The 18,572-nt window shown below is 37.3% G+C and overlaps 1 protein-coding gene across 1 annotated transcript; it reads right to left on the reverse strand.

Annotated features, from left to right (window-relative positions):
- Nucleotides 1-4,084: 4,084 nt before the first annotated feature.
- Nucleotides 4,085-18,421, reverse strand: LOC132126728 (phosphatidylinositol 4,5-bisphosphate 3-kinase catalytic subunit alpha isoform). Its single transcript, XM_059538182.1, has 21 exons — nucleotides 18,287-18,421; nucleotides 17,294-17,399; nucleotides 15,632-16,042; nucleotides 14,807-15,016; nucleotides 13,357-13,607; nucleotides 12,644-12,889; nucleotides 12,357-12,442; nucleotides 11,689-11,794; nucleotides 11,151-11,303; nucleotides 10,697-10,831; nucleotides 9,976-10,100; nucleotides 9,614-9,860; nucleotides 8,448-8,551; nucleotides 8,158-8,329; nucleotides 7,138-7,244; nucleotides 6,518-6,639; nucleotides 6,350-6,428; nucleotides 6,013-6,183; nucleotides 5,774-5,891; nucleotides 5,527-5,681; nucleotides 4,085-4,489 (listed from the first exon to the last, which is right to left on the reverse strand). The coding sequence occupies exons 3-21, from the start codon at nucleotides 15,981-15,983 to the stop codon at nucleotides 4,219-4,221; spliced, it is 3,210 nt and encodes a 1,069-aa protein (XP_059394165.1). The 5' UTR covers nucleotides 15,984-16,042; nucleotides 17,294-17,399; nucleotides 18,287-18,421; the 3' UTR covers nucleotides 4,085-4,218.
- Between the last annotated feature and the right edge of the window lie 151 nt (nucleotides 18,422-18,572).

Raw genomic sequence — 18,572 nt, forward strand, 5'->3', positions numbered from 1 at the left:
AACTTTCCTAGTCTAGTTACTACAGGAGAGGAAACAGTCGATGTCAAAGTCTTTCAGATGCATGAACATTAATATAATTAGTCAGATTCATGAACATTTTCTTGAAATACGTTTATTTGTACATAGTCACATAACACTCAAAATATTGAAGACAGACTGGATACAAAGCTACTTTTGAACTGAGGTGCACAATGAAACTGATTAGAAATAAAGATGAGGCTTTGTAACTGATGGCAGTTTATAGATGTGATGGGTGCAGTCGTAGGCCGAAAAACCCTTTAGATCTTACAAAAAAAAAAAAAAAATACTAGGGCAACTTTTTTAACTTCTCTTTTTTCCATTTTTTTAAAATCTCATGCAAGGTAGTAAAGAGGTAAAGAAAGTATTTGGCCAGCTATATATAATTTTATAATAGTGATGGTAAAGAAAACCATCTTTCTGACATCATAACACATAAATGAGTAAAATGCAACAGCGATACACAGAGCGAAATGTAACCACTCAAAGCATTTTAAAAACAACAACAAAAAATTGCTTTGACCTTCCATTAAATAGATTTTTTTATAGCCTCTTTTAGACTTCACATAATAGCAAACAAATTTATACTTTGAATTTAAATGGTAATGGATCTCTCTTTTTATTGGTGTAGTAGAGTTTCTAACTGTGAAGAGACTCCAGACCAAACCACTGAAACATTCACAATCGGTATGAAATTGCCTATGTAAGTAAACCTTCAGTGCTATGTAACACTGACGGCTTTGTAGTCGACACACAAAGATGGTTCCGACCAATGATTTTCAAGTACAACAAATGAAACTTATTAAACATTTTGTCATTTAACTCCTTTTTTTGTCATTTTCCTTTGTCATACAAAAGATGCAAGAATTCCTGCATCTCAATAGTTTGTTTACAAGTTTTTAAATGATTAAAAAGTAAATTAGAAAGCTACTGATTACATTAGACAATAGTGAATGGGCTTTTTAACGGGTCCAGCCCAAGTAAATCTGTAACCTGTACAGACAAAAGCACACGTAGTGAACAGAACCATGCATTAAATGGCTTTAAGAGAGCTAACATAAGGCTGCTTGCCATGACTAAGCTCAAGCGTAGCTGATCTCAGTTTTAGGCAGTAAATGAGCACGTAGGGTTAAAAACACATGCAGGACACTAAAGCGTCCCTCAGGACCGAAGGCAAAGAGAGAAAGAACAAAGTACAGAGGAATACAAAGTGCAAGAACCACCTGCATACATCAGTCTGACAACAAGTGTATATCTGTTCATTTGTTTACTGCATATAAGAATTACAACGTTTACAAAAAAAAAAAAATGCATAAATGTGGAATACTACAATAGGAAGTATTAGGACACCATTTTAAACTTAAAAACAGTAGAAAAACAATGATTGCATTGTTAGATGTTGCCGAATTTCAGCTCTGCAAAGACCTCGTCAGACTGTAAAATGGTAATGAGCATGTGTTGTTTCCTTCAGTTTTTCCTACGGAGATCAATCAGATTTTCCTCTGATCATTAATATCTCAGGTGGTTTTGCAAGTATGATCACCAACTTTCCTTTTGAGGAAAACACAATGTACATAAAACGGTGAGAAAAATAGTGCTCAGGGGTTTCCTGCCAGTAGACATATAACCATTTAAATAGCACGACTGCACCTCATTAGTAAATGTACATTTTCACAGCTTTAAAGTAATGCAAAAACACAACAAGGGATTTACCGACAAGAGCCGAGGAGAGATAGACAGAGAAAATCTGGACCTGTGTCCAATGAGATAGTTCACTCTAAAAAGACAACTACCTCACCGTCATGTCACTCCAAACATGTAATCTATTTAGAAAAATGTCTGTTTTTCAATATAAGTCGATTGGGCTCTTCGAAAAATCGAAAAGTTTTCTGCAGAAAAAAGAAAGACAGGTTTGGAACGACATGAGGGTGAGTAAATGTTTTATTTGGTGAACTTTCTCTTTAAATGTGTGATTATTTGTTTGGATTGGACCTGTTAAAGTGATCCAAAAAGCTGCTAATCCAACAGGCGAAGCGAGCAGCTCGAGCGTAACACTGCCATTACGGCCCCAAACAAGGCACTTAACCTGACTCAAAATGGTGATCATTAGTAAGTTCATTTGAAAATGTCAAATTAAAAAAAAAAAAACTTTATTTTATTTTTCTCTAGTTTGCTCAGCCCTGTAACGCCACATTCGAGACATCCTGCACCACAAAACATTCACTGAACATTGTCTGCACTAATGGAAAAAAAAAAAGAGAGAGAGAGACAATGAGGGGGAACAGAATGTGTCTATATATATATGCGCATGTATGTATGCAAATGTATCTGTAGTTATTATAATGCACTGTACTGTAGTGTCATCGGTAAATGATATTTTACCACTGTCATCTATTTGAAGCATCTAAAAGCCATTTCACCGTCTAAAACATCCATTTCGCCTACAGAATCTTTCTATGTTAAACTACATAGCACCATCGTTCTTAAAGAAATAGTCAACCCCAAAATGACCCTTATGTCATCCAAAATCTGTATGACTGACTTTCTTCAAACAAAAGAAGATATTTTGCACAATGCAGTTTCAGTTTCCCTTGACTTTCAGTGTATTTTTGCCCATTCTATGAAAATCAATAGGAACCGAAACTGTTTTGTTATCAACCTTAACAATAAATAATTTTTTAGTGGACTATCCCTTTAAGGCATCACACCATAACTACGAGTCAGGCGAACAGAAAAGGTCTTGCCAGCTTTAGCGTAGTGAAATACAGTAGCCAGAGATCCAGCTACTCAACTGAAGGAGAGAAAAAGCTATTTTGTTCTTTCGTAACTGCTCTGCGTCAATGCAAGTGTTTGCTTTCCTGTGGCATGCAAGGGCACATGAAGAAGAATATCAATTCATACTATGCAAGGGTATTAAGGCTTCATATCTGCACGCTGCCAGGGCATCTGGTAGGACAATCTATCATCTACCCTGCTCAATCGCACCGGACAACCACAGAACATAGAGCAGATATCCTGGATTACCATGATGTTTTGCACACTGGAAAAAAACATCATTGATCTGTAAGGAATAAAAATTAAAATATATGTCCTGATTAGTGATAAACTGATATATATCGGCCACTGACTGCCAACCTTGTCAAAAATAAACATTGCTTAAATGCTTCAAACTCAATATTCTGGGTAAATAGTGTGTAAAGTAAAACACCGGAAATCAGCACTCATTTACTTATCACCATCAGTACTGGCCATCAAAATACCAATAACGTAACCCTAATTCATAGTTCTAGTTATTTCTGTCATGAAACCTGTGCTGTTATTGTGTAGTGCGTTACGTGCATATTGAGAACACAAACCATGTCATTACCGATGTCTCTGAAACGTCTGTATAAGGAGTACGAGACTCATGTGGTGCTACTCTTTAGAGGCCAAAATGTGAGTTCGTAATAAAAAGGAAATAAAAATATTCACGTCCAGTGCATAATAAGGTATTCAGGCTATCATTTTAGCTCGCTGTGCATATAAGGAAGAAAAGAGAACGAAACCTTATCATCCATCTATTACAAACCAACAGAACTCAAAGAACAGGAGCGCAATTCCGAAAATCAGCACCATCAGATTCATACTGCTACGCCTCGGGCTGCCTTTCGGGGGGGTTAGTGTTGGTTTTGAGAGGAAAGGCCAGGTAGCAGACCAGAAAGTTTCATACCCTGTTTTTCTAGTGTTCTCAGAGGTTCCGTGCATATTAGAAGGCATTTGTAGTTTTAAACAGGAAGACATGAACATCCCCACAAAAGCTCCTGAAGAGTGCAGAACTTGTTTTTTTTTTTGTCTTCAATGATTTGTTTTCCACTGAAAAAAAAAATAATATATACTAATAAGAAGAATTGACTCTCCAGGAAAAGAGCAGCACAAAGTGGAGAGAGAAAAAAACCGGGACAAAACTACAGCTATAACGTACAACCATTCCGGACGATGATAGGCAAGAGATGCCTCACATGGGGAAAAGAAAAATAAACAAGAGGACATAAAATTACATCCTTCCAGGTTGTTTTAGTGCTCTGAAGGTCATTTGTACATGAGGTTTGGGTGCTATGATTCTCCATGGCATGAATCAGGCAGTGCGTCCGAAAAAAAGGGTCTTGTTTCTGCCTGTTATCCGGCCCCAAATTCCACCAGTGGGCTGGGATCTGTGTCGGCTCAGTTTTGGGCGTGGTGTCGGATGGTGTGAAAGATCCAGTCCATCTTTGTGGTCCATCCACCATGGTGAGCGTCATTCATTTGCTTCATGAAATAGTCTAGGGCCTCCTGCTCAGTTTTGTCCAACGCCAGGGTCTTTCTGATGTAAGCGATGTCATCAAAGGACTGCAGCTCTGGCATGCCTGAGCCCAGCATCATGGAGAAGAGATTTATGAAAAGGTTGGCATGCTGTCTGATAGCCAAGTAAGCCTTGTAGCACATCTCCTGGAACCTGTAGGGGGAGACAGTGAGATGTTCAGCTTCCCTGCTGCATCTAAAGAAAGTCCCAAACTCTGAAAGCAGTAATGGGTTTTTTTGAATAGGTTTTTGGTTAAATGCCTGAAATAAGTTAACATGCTCAATACTCAAAATTTTATTCTACAAATTAAAATACTTTAGTGATTTCTTAAAAGCTTTCTTGGAAAAGCCAGTTGCTAAAATGCCCTTGTAAACGATACTAACTCAGGCTTTGCAACTTCAAGATTTGAAATAAAAACTGAAAGCTTAGCTTTTTATTTTTTGTGATTGCAATAAAGCATCAACATTGTGTTCATTTGTAAAGATAATCTTGATAAACATGTAAGAATCGTAAACTTTTGTTAGACACAGAGCTATTTTTCTGCAGCAATCCCAATGTTAATAAAAAAATATCCTTTTTGATTTTTGTCGGGGAGTGATTCTTACTTCCGTGTTGGCCTACAAAATTACATCACTCCTGCAGTGCTCTACAGATAAAGCTACTAAATTTAAGTTGGCAAAATTCTAAAAGGAGAAAACATTGAAATGTTCCTTAATATGCTTTTTTTATGCTTAAAAACACTATTGAGATGAGCTCAAAACCTTTTTTTGAAGCTGAACTCAAATCCTGTCCTTCCACCAGAGACCATTTCACCAGTGGTTTAGTTTTTGCAAGTGGAAACATGGACGTCTACTCCTCTGACACAGTGATCGAGAACAAATCCAGCTTTTTTGAAGCCTCCTTTGAGTCCGGACTAAAGCGGAGATTTGTTAGAAAGCGGAAGTCTGGAGAAGAGGCAGGAAACTTGGCAGCCGGCTGGCTGTCAGAGTATTGTTGGAGGAGGAAAGGCTGCTGGGATGGAAGCCCGAGAGACCCATTTGAAAGCCTCTATTGTTCAACTCAATCTCTAATTGTCTCAGATAGCTAGCTGCCTGCCAATTACTATGTTAATGTTGAAACACAAAGGATTTGTTTCTGTTAAGCTCACACTGGAAAATAATTGGCAATGCTTCCAACATGCTCATACACACCTCTCAAACTCTCTGGTTTTAGTGCACTCTTGGGTTCCTCCTTTGCTGATCACAATTAAGAAGTCTTGAGTTAAGACGAACGGCACTCGCTCTCGCTTATAGCCAAACTTCTTCTTCTTGTGGTCCAAAAAGTGACCAAAATCTATATGAAACAGCTGCAGGGACATAAGCAAAAGGTCAATATGAGAATATTGATAATGACTGACTGTTTCAATTGCATTAAGGCTTCTAAAGATCAGGTTCATACCTGCCCATCATCCTTCACCATGATGTTACTGTTGTGTCTGTCACCGATGCCCAGAATGAAAGTGGCCACACAATAGCCAGCGCAGGATCGTGTAAACAAGTCGATGGCCATGTCGTACCTATTAACACAGATCATTTTGTTATTTTATATTTGAATTGTGCATTGAACACTTATTTTGAATTTAAATGGTGAAAGTATTAACAAAAAGAATTATAATTATAATAATAATCGCCACTCACATCTCGCCCCTGTTCTTGTCCTTTAGCCACTGATGCAGTGTTGTACTGTTAAACTGCAGCGCCCCTTTTAGACCTCCTTTACATTGAATCTGCATGATGGTGTGGGAACTTCTCACTACCTCGATGAGACCCACGCAGTCTCCAATAGACAAGCAGCCATAGGGGAGCATTCTGGGATACCAAAAATTTGAGTTAATACAAAATATTGCATCTTAATTACATCTTGGCTGCAGGAAACTAAGAACAACTTAACATTGCTATCTGGTTAACTACTATTTATTAGGCTGAACAATGTTTTTGGTTACCAGGCAAGATGTTTCACACTTCGCCCACTTACCTCAAGTCCAGCCCCTGATTTTGCCAGATGTTCTCCATTATTCTAATGATCTGAAGGGTCAACATGTCTTGCCGCAGGTCTAAGGAATGGAAAAGGTTTCGTTTTTTTACCATAAAAAAGAGACAATTGATACTAAAGTGAAAAAGAAAAAGAGAATAAAAATCTTACCATCCCCGTTTTTGAAGATGATCTCATTGTTTTGGAAGAGAAGTTCGGACATGATGTCAGGATTTTCCCAGTTCAGCCAGAGCGGTCTCTTGGCAGAGGACATGATTCTGCAGTCTTCAAGTCTACCATGCAAACAGAAAAACTAAGTTAGAAATAAAGCGTATGATTTTTTTTTTTTTTTTTGAGAGAGAGATAAGTCTCTTGTGCTCACCAAGGCTGATTTTATCTGATCAAAAAATAGAGTTAAAAAAAAACTAACATTGTGAAATACTACTACAATTTCAAAAATATTCTTTATTCCTGTAATGCAAGGCTAAATTTAAACATCATTACTCCAGTCTTCAGTGTCACATGATCCTTCAGAAATCATTAATATGCTTATTTGCTGCTTGTGAAACATTTCTTATTATAAATGTTGAAAACAGTGGTTCTGCTTACTATTTTTTGTGGAAACTGATTTTTTTCTCTTTCTTTTATGAACAGTACGTTCAAAAGAACAGCACAGATTTTATAACATCCTGCCACGGTTAATCAATGTTGTAGTAAAACCGCCATGTGCTACCCCTGCTAAGTGAAAATAGCTTCTCTCAGCTGTAAATGCTGCACAGGTTGGTACTGACCGTAGGTTACCCAGCTGGTGGGCAGGGTTGAGTGGAGAGGTGAAATTTTGGAGTGCATCCATGTAGTCCGGTCGTCTCATCTGCTCCACCAGGAACTTCATTTGCACCTGAAAAACCGAAACAAATACACAAAAAAATATTTTTCTAAGGTCAACATTAGGGAAATTAATGACCTCAATTAATGATTTTCATTAATTTTTTTATAATTTATTATTCAATTACCTACTGCCCTATTATTGATTTCCTACTACACCAAGAGACAGGTGCAATAAAATTAAATGAAAAATAAAAATGTATTTATCCATTATTTTATCATATATTAAAAATTACTTTTAATTTTGATAACTTTTTTCCATATTAATTACTACTACATTTTAGTAGTAGTAGTATATTTTTATTAAACGCCATGTCAGAATCTTAGGCTACTTTCATGGTAAAAACAAATAATAAAGTTGTGTTTCGAGTTGTGTTTCCATTGATGTTTAATTTTCATTTACTTATCTCTGCAAATTTTTTTTATCAAACTGCAGATTTTTTAATCCATTTATCAACATGCTAACAGCTGCTAATTTGATTGTTTTAATTAATTTCAATCATTTTTTTTTTTCATATGTCTATAGTACATTTAATAATTGTTTAAATTATTTTTCAATCATCAAATAATGAGTATCACATTTGAGCCCCCCATAATGAGGAGTTTCTCACACTGAAGCACAGACAAGCCATTGGCCTCCTCAAACCTGATCCAGGTTTTTCCCAGCAATCGCAAAACAACTTAATTGACCAATAAACTTTAAGCTCAAGTACATTACGTTAACAACATTGAGTGGGATATTTAAGGTAATGCCTGAGTGCTTTTAAAGGATCACCTCACAGAGTGGATGTAGTATCCTCTGTAAATCTAATCCAACAGCTACGGTTTCGTTTGCAGTGTGCGTAAGGAGTCTCCTAATATAACCTCACGTGCTCATTCACCTGTCTACTTATGGGTGAGGCGAGAAGGTCAAAGGCTGAGTTTACCTTCTGAGTTTCATCCTTCTTCTCCTGTTTGAGAATGTCTGTGAGGTTGATGAGCTTCTCCATGGCTTCCACCTGTCTGCTCAGGTGCTTCAGGTACATGCCACATGCCCGACAGTACGACTCCAGCAGCAGACCAAACCGTTGACTAACTGTTTTATTGTGCATTTCTGACCTGCAACCCAAAAAGATAGGTTACAGTTTAACTTCATTTGGAGCTTCAAAAACATCAGGATATTTAGGTCAGCATATGGAAAAACCTGACAGAAAAACAAAAAGAGGAAACTACTTACTTCAAATGCCAAAAGAAGAAGTGCCCAATCCTCTGGTTGGTAAGAGCTTTTTTCAGCAGAAATCGCACCAGTGGATTATCAAGATACTGCTCATACTTTAAAACCTTAAACAAATGAAAAGTAAAATATAAAAAAAAAAATCAACAAGTAAACTAGGGCTGCCCCATAATAGCCGACTAATCTTTAGATTTTTAGAAGTTTTATTAAGTTGCTAAGTCACAGAAAAAGAACAAATTAAAACTCCACAGACAAAGTCTCGCAGTCCGTGATGGACAGATCTTTAACGGCTAGTCTATGGTATTACAGTACATCAGGCAGGACATCCAAACGCCTTTCATTCATCAACCGCAAATATGGCTTATCATCTGAAATATGCAAGTATTAGCAACTTTACATGGCCGCTCAGTCTAATGTTAACCGAGAGTAATGTGCGCTATTGAATTGTCTGTGTGTAGTGTAGAAGAGCGCTCACTGCAGGACAGAGGGAGGCACACTTACTCTTAAATTACTCCGTCATTTTTGGTCATACAGATAAAAGTAACACATCTTTAAAATCTGTAAAGACTCTACAGCAAAATATTGTGCTTTTGTAAAATAATGAAAGCAAAGCTTTCTGCAGTCTGTGAACTTGAAAATGAAACTCTGAGTGTATCTTTGCCTTATAAACATAAAAAATAAAGCCTATCTATAGAGAGTGAAACGACTACTTTCAAATTAACCAATTAAAATGTAAAACAAATATTCTCAAATTATTTATCTGTATGAAACATGCATACATGCGCATCCACTACTGTGAAGATGACGAGTCGGTGTCGCCAGCTTCATCTCTTAAACAGAAAACAAATAAAGCACAAGTTTATCAAATTATTAAAACGTTAGTGCAGTCTTCTTACTGTTTTTCCCTGACATAGTATCATAATTGATACTTCTGCCGGTGTGCTGTGGCAGGCTTTATGCATGTGCTTGAGCGCTTATTAGGCTATATAGTCAATTAAAGGCTCATTATAATGATTTAAATGGTTCATTAATAAACCTGCAATTAGTCGACTAATGCTTAAAATGAACGACTACTAGTCGACCAGAAAAATCCTTAGTCGAGGGCAGCCCTAAAGTAAACACAATAAGTACATTTATAATCAATAACTGAATATATTAAATGGTTTTACCTGAACCAGCTGAATGAGGTACTGCGAGAGTTTGTCATCAGTCAGATACTTCTCAAGGCACCGAACTGCAAAGTCTCGGATCATTGGATCAGGATAGTTACAGTCAAGCAACTCCATGGCTTGTTCCGGCTTTATTGCGGGCCAGTCTTTAAGAAGACAATACATCTGTGCAACTTCATCCCTGGAATTCCATTTCACTGCCAGGAGAATCTTTGGCAGGATTTCTGGAATATTTACACAATACTGCCTAGAGTAGAAAACACAAATACTGTTTTAAAAAACTTAAAAAAAAAAATACATTTACTTTTGTGCCAATGAACAACAAAATGAGGAGAGCTTATGAGGAGAGGGCGTTGGACTACCTGTGTCTCCATAAGAAGTCTTTTTCCTGCTCAGTGATCTCAGAAAGTGGGTCCCTGTTGCTCAGCTGACGAAGTTGCTCTATATCTGCCTCCGTCATGGCATGGTCTCGGGCCAGTCTGCTGCTCTGTTAGTTAGACGAGAAACCCAATTAATAAACAGAGAACGAATGGAAAGGAACCCAAATTACCCAAGGTTAACAATTACTAATTAATATTTAAAATATCCCAATATTTACAAATATCTGACATTTTCTTCCCCCTTTTATTTTATATCATGTGACAATGAAGACTGAAAATGACAGTTATTTTTATATTTCACACTAATATTATTTTGACTATTTTGATCAGACCTAAAATGACCTCTGTTATAATTAAACAACACTGTCTGGTTATGTAGAAGTGATGCATCAGTTATTTTTAACAAGAAAGCAGTAGTTCAAAATGAGGAATCAGAGATGAAACAACAACATTTTTTGAGAAATTAAGTAAATGTCCAGGACATATATATATATATAAAATAATAATAATAAATTATGGTCACTGCTGAGCTATATTACAAAATTACAAAAATGATAATTAATAATTGAAATAATGACTCATGAGGTGCCGTAGACAATGGCAGAGATGTTTCTCATGCTCCACAGGCTTGTAAAAGGTATTAATAGCAGCGGGAAGTGTGTCACTATAATTAATTAATTAGGATGTGTGTCTGTAAGCTCACCTGTCCAGACTGGCAGTAATTGTATCCCATCTCCCTGGATATTATCCAGTTAGCGTGATCCTCAATCGTGGCCATGTCAGGGTACTTAACTGGTGAGCTGAAGTGGTCAAACTCCAGCTCTAGACATGGGGTTTCCTAGAGCAAAATAACATAAATACATAAATGAAAAATACAGCCAAACTCTAGTAACTAAATAACACTTTACTAACAACTAATACAGTTTTAGAATCTAACCCATTACACTACTGAATTCTGTATTAAGGCCATTAGACTAAGATTTTCCTTGGAAGTAAAAAAATAACCAATTCAATTATTAAACACAACACTAAATAAACAGATTTAGATGGTAAACTCTTGATTAACCATGTCACCTCAGATTAGACGACACAGATGAATCGTATTAGAGCTTATTAAACTGGTTTAGTGCTCAAAGAGGTTATGCAAGAGAGGAAACCTTATTAGGGTTGGAGCCCGTGACCCCAATAGGGTTGAGGAGGTCTTCTAGGCCGTGTGGTACTGGCCACAGATTCAGTGCCATCTTTCCTGAGACCAGTGTGTGTGTATAGTCAAACAGGTTGACATTTCCCCAAGCCAGTGGACAGTGCTCCTGTAGAAGAATATTTAAACATTCATTTCTGAAGCAAGCACTATTAAAACACTGTAAATAACCATTCTGAACTGCATTCTCTCAAGGGTGTGGTAGGAGTAGTCTTAAATACAGAGTTATTTTAGTGTAATTTATATACCATTAATATTATGACATGGCTTTTATTTTTAGATTTCATAATTTTTTTCAGTAGTTATTTTGTGATGGGCTTTTTGTCATTTCTATTTACTTATATACCTTTTAGTTTTAATTGTAGTCATTTTAGTTTTTAACAATTTCTTCTCTTCCATCTCAGTCTTTGACACCCATTCAATGCGTGTGCATTCGTCTACTTGCAAACAAGCCGCAGCGTTTGACTTGCTTTTACAGAAAAGCAAGTCATTACCTCTTTTGCCCCCTTCCTTCCTTTCACAGAGCAGATGGAGAGACAGAGGCGAGCCGCCCGGGGGATGTCGGGAATGTACATGTCATAGGTCAGCCACTCGTTCCACCTGGAAACAGAGATAATGTCAGCATGTTGTACATTTTTTAAATGTATCATTCTGTATTTCAAATGTCTAACACTTTTAGAAGTCATAATATAAAGCATGACATCAGGGGTCTGTCTGGCAACCTCTGGTGCACTGAGGGCAATCACTGGCATACGGGTGAAATGAATATGACTAATTATCATAATCATGAGGCCAGGTCCTACTAGACTGAGGTAAATCTATTTACCCACTGACAGCAAGGACCTATTGGTTTACATGAGTGGTACAATGCCACTCACACATTCTGCAGTGAATTTAGCATAAATGAGGGGGATATCTTGAAATGAGACAAGGTGGGGTGTTTCTGTGTCACAGTGATTACCAAGAAAAATGACACTTCGTTTTGGAAAGAATGCAGACTCGTTTGACATTTGAAGCCAACATAGCACATCTGCATACTTCGGTTCACCTTGGTTTTTACTACATTACAAAGACGTATGGAAGCCTATTTCAGTTTTGCAGACACTTTCTCTCAGTAATGAATCAACAGTTTTATCAGATAGGACAAGTGATCACATAGTACCTTGGGTTTGAACACGGCACGCGCTGTGTGTTGACATTATCACACAACTGTTCTCCACCATGGTAGATCCCTGTCCGCACATAAATCTGATACAAAAAGGTAAAAACCTATGAGCAAACAGCCTCAAGAAAACGCTAGAGCAGAAAGGTCAATCAATTATTAAAAGAAACACACCAACAGCTTCCTGTTCTTTCACAATGTCAAACTTCTGCTATCTTACCAAACACTTCCCATGCTCTTTGTATAATAAAAGACTTTCAGAATACGAAAAGACATCAGCTAAGCACCTTGTCAATGTCCCGAATATTCACATTAACGTATGTGGCGCAGAGGACCCGTATCCTTAGAGTACTGTTAATGGTCCAGAGTGATTTGGTGGAGGCCTCTCCGTTCATGTAAGGTGTGGCGGTCGAGATCCGTCGGGCGTAGGAGGGCATGGTGAAGTTATCCATAGGCAGCTGAGAGTAAAGACTGTCCTTGGACATAAGCATGAGGTTTGGCAACCGAGCCAGCATAATGCAACTCCGTACATACTGAAAGAATGAGAAACAGAGAGAGATTTAGTTCATAAACCCACATAATCAGCACATCTCATTTACCGTTAAGTCATACAGAATGTCCAGAGCTATTTTAGTGTCCTCAACTCTAATTTTGGCAGTAGTTTTTGTTGGGATAATACAAAACTTCAAATGCAGCCGGATTCTGAGACTACTCATTAGCATTCTGCGTACTGGCAGGTTTTGAGATAATGAAAGCCTGAAACAAACAAATGACCAGTGCCAAAACCCTGAAAAATCTCAGACGACAAGACATTTCAGATGGCTAATTAATCAGTGCCCAAACCATAAATATGTATTGGATAAAAGCAGCATGAGAACTAAAAAAAAAAAAGTAATGCAAAAGCTGCATTCATTCACTGAATAACAGATGATTATTCAAGAACACGTATGCAATTGTGCGCTTTTGAGGTACTTTAGTGAGGCTGAAATTCCCTAAATACCTTGTACTGACTGATGGGGTACTTTTCCAACAGATACTCGTCACAGCCACAGACTTTCAGGATGTATTTGCCCTGATATTCTTGCACGCACATCTTTAGCTGTTCGGCTGACAGCAGCATGCTCCTTGTCTTCTTCCTGATGGCTTCGGCGATCACCTGCTCAGGTACGCAGTCGTGATTGATCTTAAGTGTGTACTTTTGCTTGTCGTTGTTGGGAGAAACAATCACCCAGATAACCACAATGATTTGACCTAGAACACAAATAAGAAGATTGGAGCGTTAACAGGAACAGCATTATTGAATTGATTCCTTCAGGCATCAAGCATGTGAGAACAAACAATTAATCCCACATGGCAACTGAGTGTGTAAAAAAGAAAAGCTGAATGCTGAACACATCCCGATGAAGTTGTCAGGGAATTAATGTAATGGAGTAGTTGTGCATACATTCCTCCAGGCTAAGAGGAAACAGAGGGCAAAATCAAAAACAAGCATCACATGCTTCTGACTACTTCTACTACAACACAAGCCCATCTACGTAAAAGAAAACAGAATGGCTGCAACACAAAAATTCCAGGAAAGTCTTGACACTTTGAAGATGACTATTGACTACAACCCATAAAAAGAAACATTCCATGTCATTTCCAACCCCAGAATCAATGTGCAGTATTTGTGACATGCTGTCTATTACCACAGCCAATAGTGTCGACTGGTCCGTCAGTGTGTAATAATAAACACACAATCAAAGCCTAGCAAGCAGTTGGGCAGCACAATTAACCAATGTACATGCAACATGCACAAATATTTTTTAAAGTACCTCTTCAATAATGTGCTAGCATAAGACTAGCATGGTAACAAACAATTTATATAAAATATAAAATCATTGATTATACTTTAAATATTTTAATTAATCTATATTTTCTTAAAATTATATTTAATTACTTTATTCTAATGCATTTTAATCCACTGAAAAATAATGAAAAAATATTTGCTAAGACATTTTAACGTAATTTTTCTAATATATATTGGTTCAAAATAAGTTAATTTTACATAAGGCAGTATATTCAAATAGCTTATTTTCGATGCTCACATACAAGTCATGACACAACACAATACTGGTCTAAAATAAAAAAGGGAAAACACTGATTAATGTATACATTTCGTATTGTAAATTTATATATAATACCAGGAAGGGACCTAGAATCATAATGCACTGTTCTGCAGTTGAGTTCTGCAATCTCTGCCCACAGAAATCACACTGGTAATGCATAAGCAGAAGTGCCTAGAAAGTTCTCACTTCAAAAGAACTAAGAACGTCATAGCTCAAAAAAAAAATTGTTTGTCTCTTTGAAGAAAATTTGAATTTACATGAACAGGTATCACTCAGTATTTTGTAACTGACAACATGCCACAACTTGAAATCAGAAACATTCCAATAATAGTACAAGCCTACCTTTGTCTAATTTGCCATATATATGCTTTGGAAGCTCTGGTGAAGACTCCACGTTAGGAGGGTAAACGTATAGCGCTCGGCTGTGTGGCCCACTGGCATCTCGCAGCTCTACTGAGTCTTTGCAGACATTAAGAATATTTCTCCTAAAATCTTGCACCTCAGGATCCTTCACTAAATCAAACTCACACACCGGCATGCCAATGGCAAAACCTGAAACACACACACACACACACACACACCATCTTAGAACAGCATCAGAAGAGAAGAGAGAATAACCTCCTGAATCAAATAACGCTACTATTCAAAGTTTAGGGTCAGTAAAAATACAGTCAAACCGTAACATCATGAATAGCATTAAAATTTAAAATAACTAATAACTGTTTTTTATATACATTTTAAAAAACAATTTATTGCTGTGATGCAAAGCTGAATTATCAGCATCGTTACCTCAGTCTTCAGTGTCACATGATCCTTCAGAAATCATTTTAATAGGCTGATTTGCTTCTCAAAAAAAAACATTTCTTCTTACTATCAATTTTGCAAACAGCTGTGCTGCTTAATATTTTTGTTGAAACCATGACACGTTTTGTATTGTTTGATAAAAGGACAGTTCAAAAGAACAGCATTAATTTTAAATGTGCAATATTATAATTGTCTTTACTGTCAATTTGATCAGTTTAATAAAATGTTGCCAACTCTAAACTTTTGAATGGTAGTGCACATTTTTCAGGAAAATGAATTTAGGGAAATTTGCTAAATCTGTCATTAGTGAAAAGCTTTTAAGTTGTTTCAGGTGATGCATATAGATGCCATGTGTGGTCTTACCGATTTCTCTGTTGAGGATTTTTTCCTCTCTGTTCCCTACAGGTTCTATGACCTTTAGGAAGGGCTGGAATAGCCGAAGGTCACAAAGTCTTCTCGTCTCATCGTAGAACTCCTCACGCTCTGCCTCTTGCGTTACACTGACGAAAATATAGGAGGTCTCCTCCTGCAGCAGGTGGTGGAGGGGGTACTTCCTAGCCTCCTTGAACAGTTCATGTTTGATTGTGATGAGAGTGGCCTCCCGGAGGCACTCTAGTGTCAGGATCATGCCATTGGGCAATAGACAGTCCACCAGAATCCTGGGGGGCATCAAATGGATGCCCCATAGTTCTCCCGAGGAGGGTCTTGGAGGCATGATGTGAAGTCCTCACAATCTTCAATAGGGGAAAAAAAAATCTCCAACCGCTATTTCTCCTGAAGGGGAACAGGACAAATAAAGTTTGTTTTGGCAACATGTCTAACATCATGCACTGTTTAATAAACTCAACAGATAAGACACAATGTTCAGCATTGCAAACTACACCTCAGATAAACAAGTCAGCATTTCCAACAAACAACTTAGGTCTAGAGAGACAAAGTCAGTTACAAACAGGAACATGGATCACAAACAAGCATAATAAACTTGAATGTAACAATGGTGATGCTACTCATTAACCTGTGTTATACTCTACTAGTTTGGGGTCTGTAAGATGTTTCCACAAACATATTAAGCAGCACAACTGTTTTCAATATTGAAAATAAATTTGAGCAGTAAATCGACATATTAGAATGATTTCTGAAGGATCATGTGAAACTGAAGACTGGCGTAATGATGCTGAAAAAATTCAGCTTTACATCACAGAAATACATTACATTTCAAAATATATTACAACAACAACAAAAAAACGTTGTTTAAAACTGTAATAATATTTTTTACAATATTACTGTTTTCACTGTTTTTTGTATCAAGTAAAAGCAGCTTTGTTGAGCATAAGAGACTTCTTTCAAAAAAAAAAAACATTTAAAATATCTTACCAGCCCCAAACTTTTGAATGGTACCTAAAAGACACACACACACTAGTACTAAACCATGAAGACAACGGAGTCATTTAATGCAGTAACATCGCTAACATCAGTCTTAATAAAAATAAAACATGCTTACAGGAAGTTCAGTACAATCCAACTTCACCGAGCAATGACAGAAATGTATCACTCTGTGAGAGAGGAGCGATATTTCCACATAACATAGAGCCAAAAACATTTGGCAGTTCTTACTGAAGAGGATGACTCGTTTTTCCTTGAAAACATGTGCCAACAAAAAGACACACTTATGCATCTCCTGGGTGTAAGACTGCTGAAAGCGATTCACTCGTCTGACAAACAGCACCTTTCACCATGTTATTGTGTGATCTGAAATTATTGGATTTTAAAACTAGGCCATGCAAGATGAACACGTCAGATCTTTGTCCTGACTATGCTCCTATGCAGTTCTTCCAGTTTGTTCATGTAAAACACCATGCAAATGTTTATTACAGAGCTTTGTGAATCTTAGTACCGCCACGGTTGTAACCACTTCATGCTCTCACACTTTTGATTGCTTCATTTTTCTCTCTTCACAGTAAAAAAAAAGAAAGAAAGAAAAACAGAAGAATCAATATTTTCATAATATTTGGTATTTCTGCTTACCTTATTGTGATGTTAGGGCCACTTGTAAAAGTAAATGTCCATCATAGCTCAGACCTCCATCTGATCCGTTTGCTTTATAACTTCTCATCAGATCCACTAAATTATACTGTGACAACAGCAAGAAGGACAAAAATTCAGTGTCTAGTGGAAAAAGTGGACCAGCTTGCTCAGTTTAGCAAAAACAGCTCAACCAATGCCCATGCCAACACTACCAACAACAACAACAAACCTCCAGCAGTGTTCAGAGTGACAGAGATGGGAAGATAATACGATTAAGAGGTTTATCATTCTTGCATATGAATAGACTAAGCCACAATGACAAAAAACACTTGCTAAAATTAACTATTTATATATACATAAGCTTATTACAATAGCTTAATATTATATTAAGTTTATTAGTTTGAAACCACTAGTCAAAAACACACCCGAATCATGACAGAGCAGAAACATTACTACAAACCGGCTTACTACTACACCGCAAAACAAGAGTTTCATAAGCAACAAACAAACTGAAATGTATAATAAGAAATGATTGAATTATTTAAATCCATTGAAACACATATTATAAACATAATATAGCTTATTAAAGCAAAAAACACATTTGGAAAGCTCATTTACCTGACATAATTAGCCAGCTAGCAATCCCAGACAAAAAAACTGGCATTTACATTTGTCAAAGAGTTTAAAAACTCCAAAATAAGACGAAGTATCGGTTGGCGTGTAATTAAGTCATTAAAGACGGCTTATTTCTTTAAACAATAAGATATTGATTCCTTTAGCCCCACTAGCCGCTATAGGCTAACGTTAATCCGCTATAGCTAACCCGATAACTTTCAGATCAAATATGCTGTAATATCTCGCCAATTAACGCTTCATTCGATTACACTCTGAAACGACACATATTTTTTTAAAGACCACCAGAGTTGTTATTCAAACAATGAATTAATAAACAGATATCTCACGTTTATGGGTATAGCTAATGTGGGTATGTACCGACGAGTTGTTGTGAGGTAATCCGCTGTTGGTGTTCAGTCGCTCGGTTAGGGCTGTAAATCCAGCGCGGGGCTTTGCTGGGCCTCTAGCCGCCCCGCTCTGACACGCACCGCCTCTCCATCATCACAACAGCAGCAGCAGCAGCGGCGGCGGTGGAGGAGGATCGCGAGCAGTGTTTTCACACAAAGCATTCATAACTGAGGGAGAAAGACGAATTTCATGCTGTCCAATATCCGATGGATTGAATAAAATTCGTCAGGAACGCTGTCACGATGGAATAAGGGAG

The sequence above is a fragment of the Carassius carassius genome, chromosome 44 (assembly GCF_963082965.1).
Source record: "Carassius carassius chromosome 44, fCarCar2.1, whole genome shotgun sequence".
In the NCBI taxonomy this organism is placed as follows: Eukaryota; Metazoa; Chordata; class Actinopteri; order Cypriniformes; family Cyprinidae; genus Carassius; species Carassius carassius.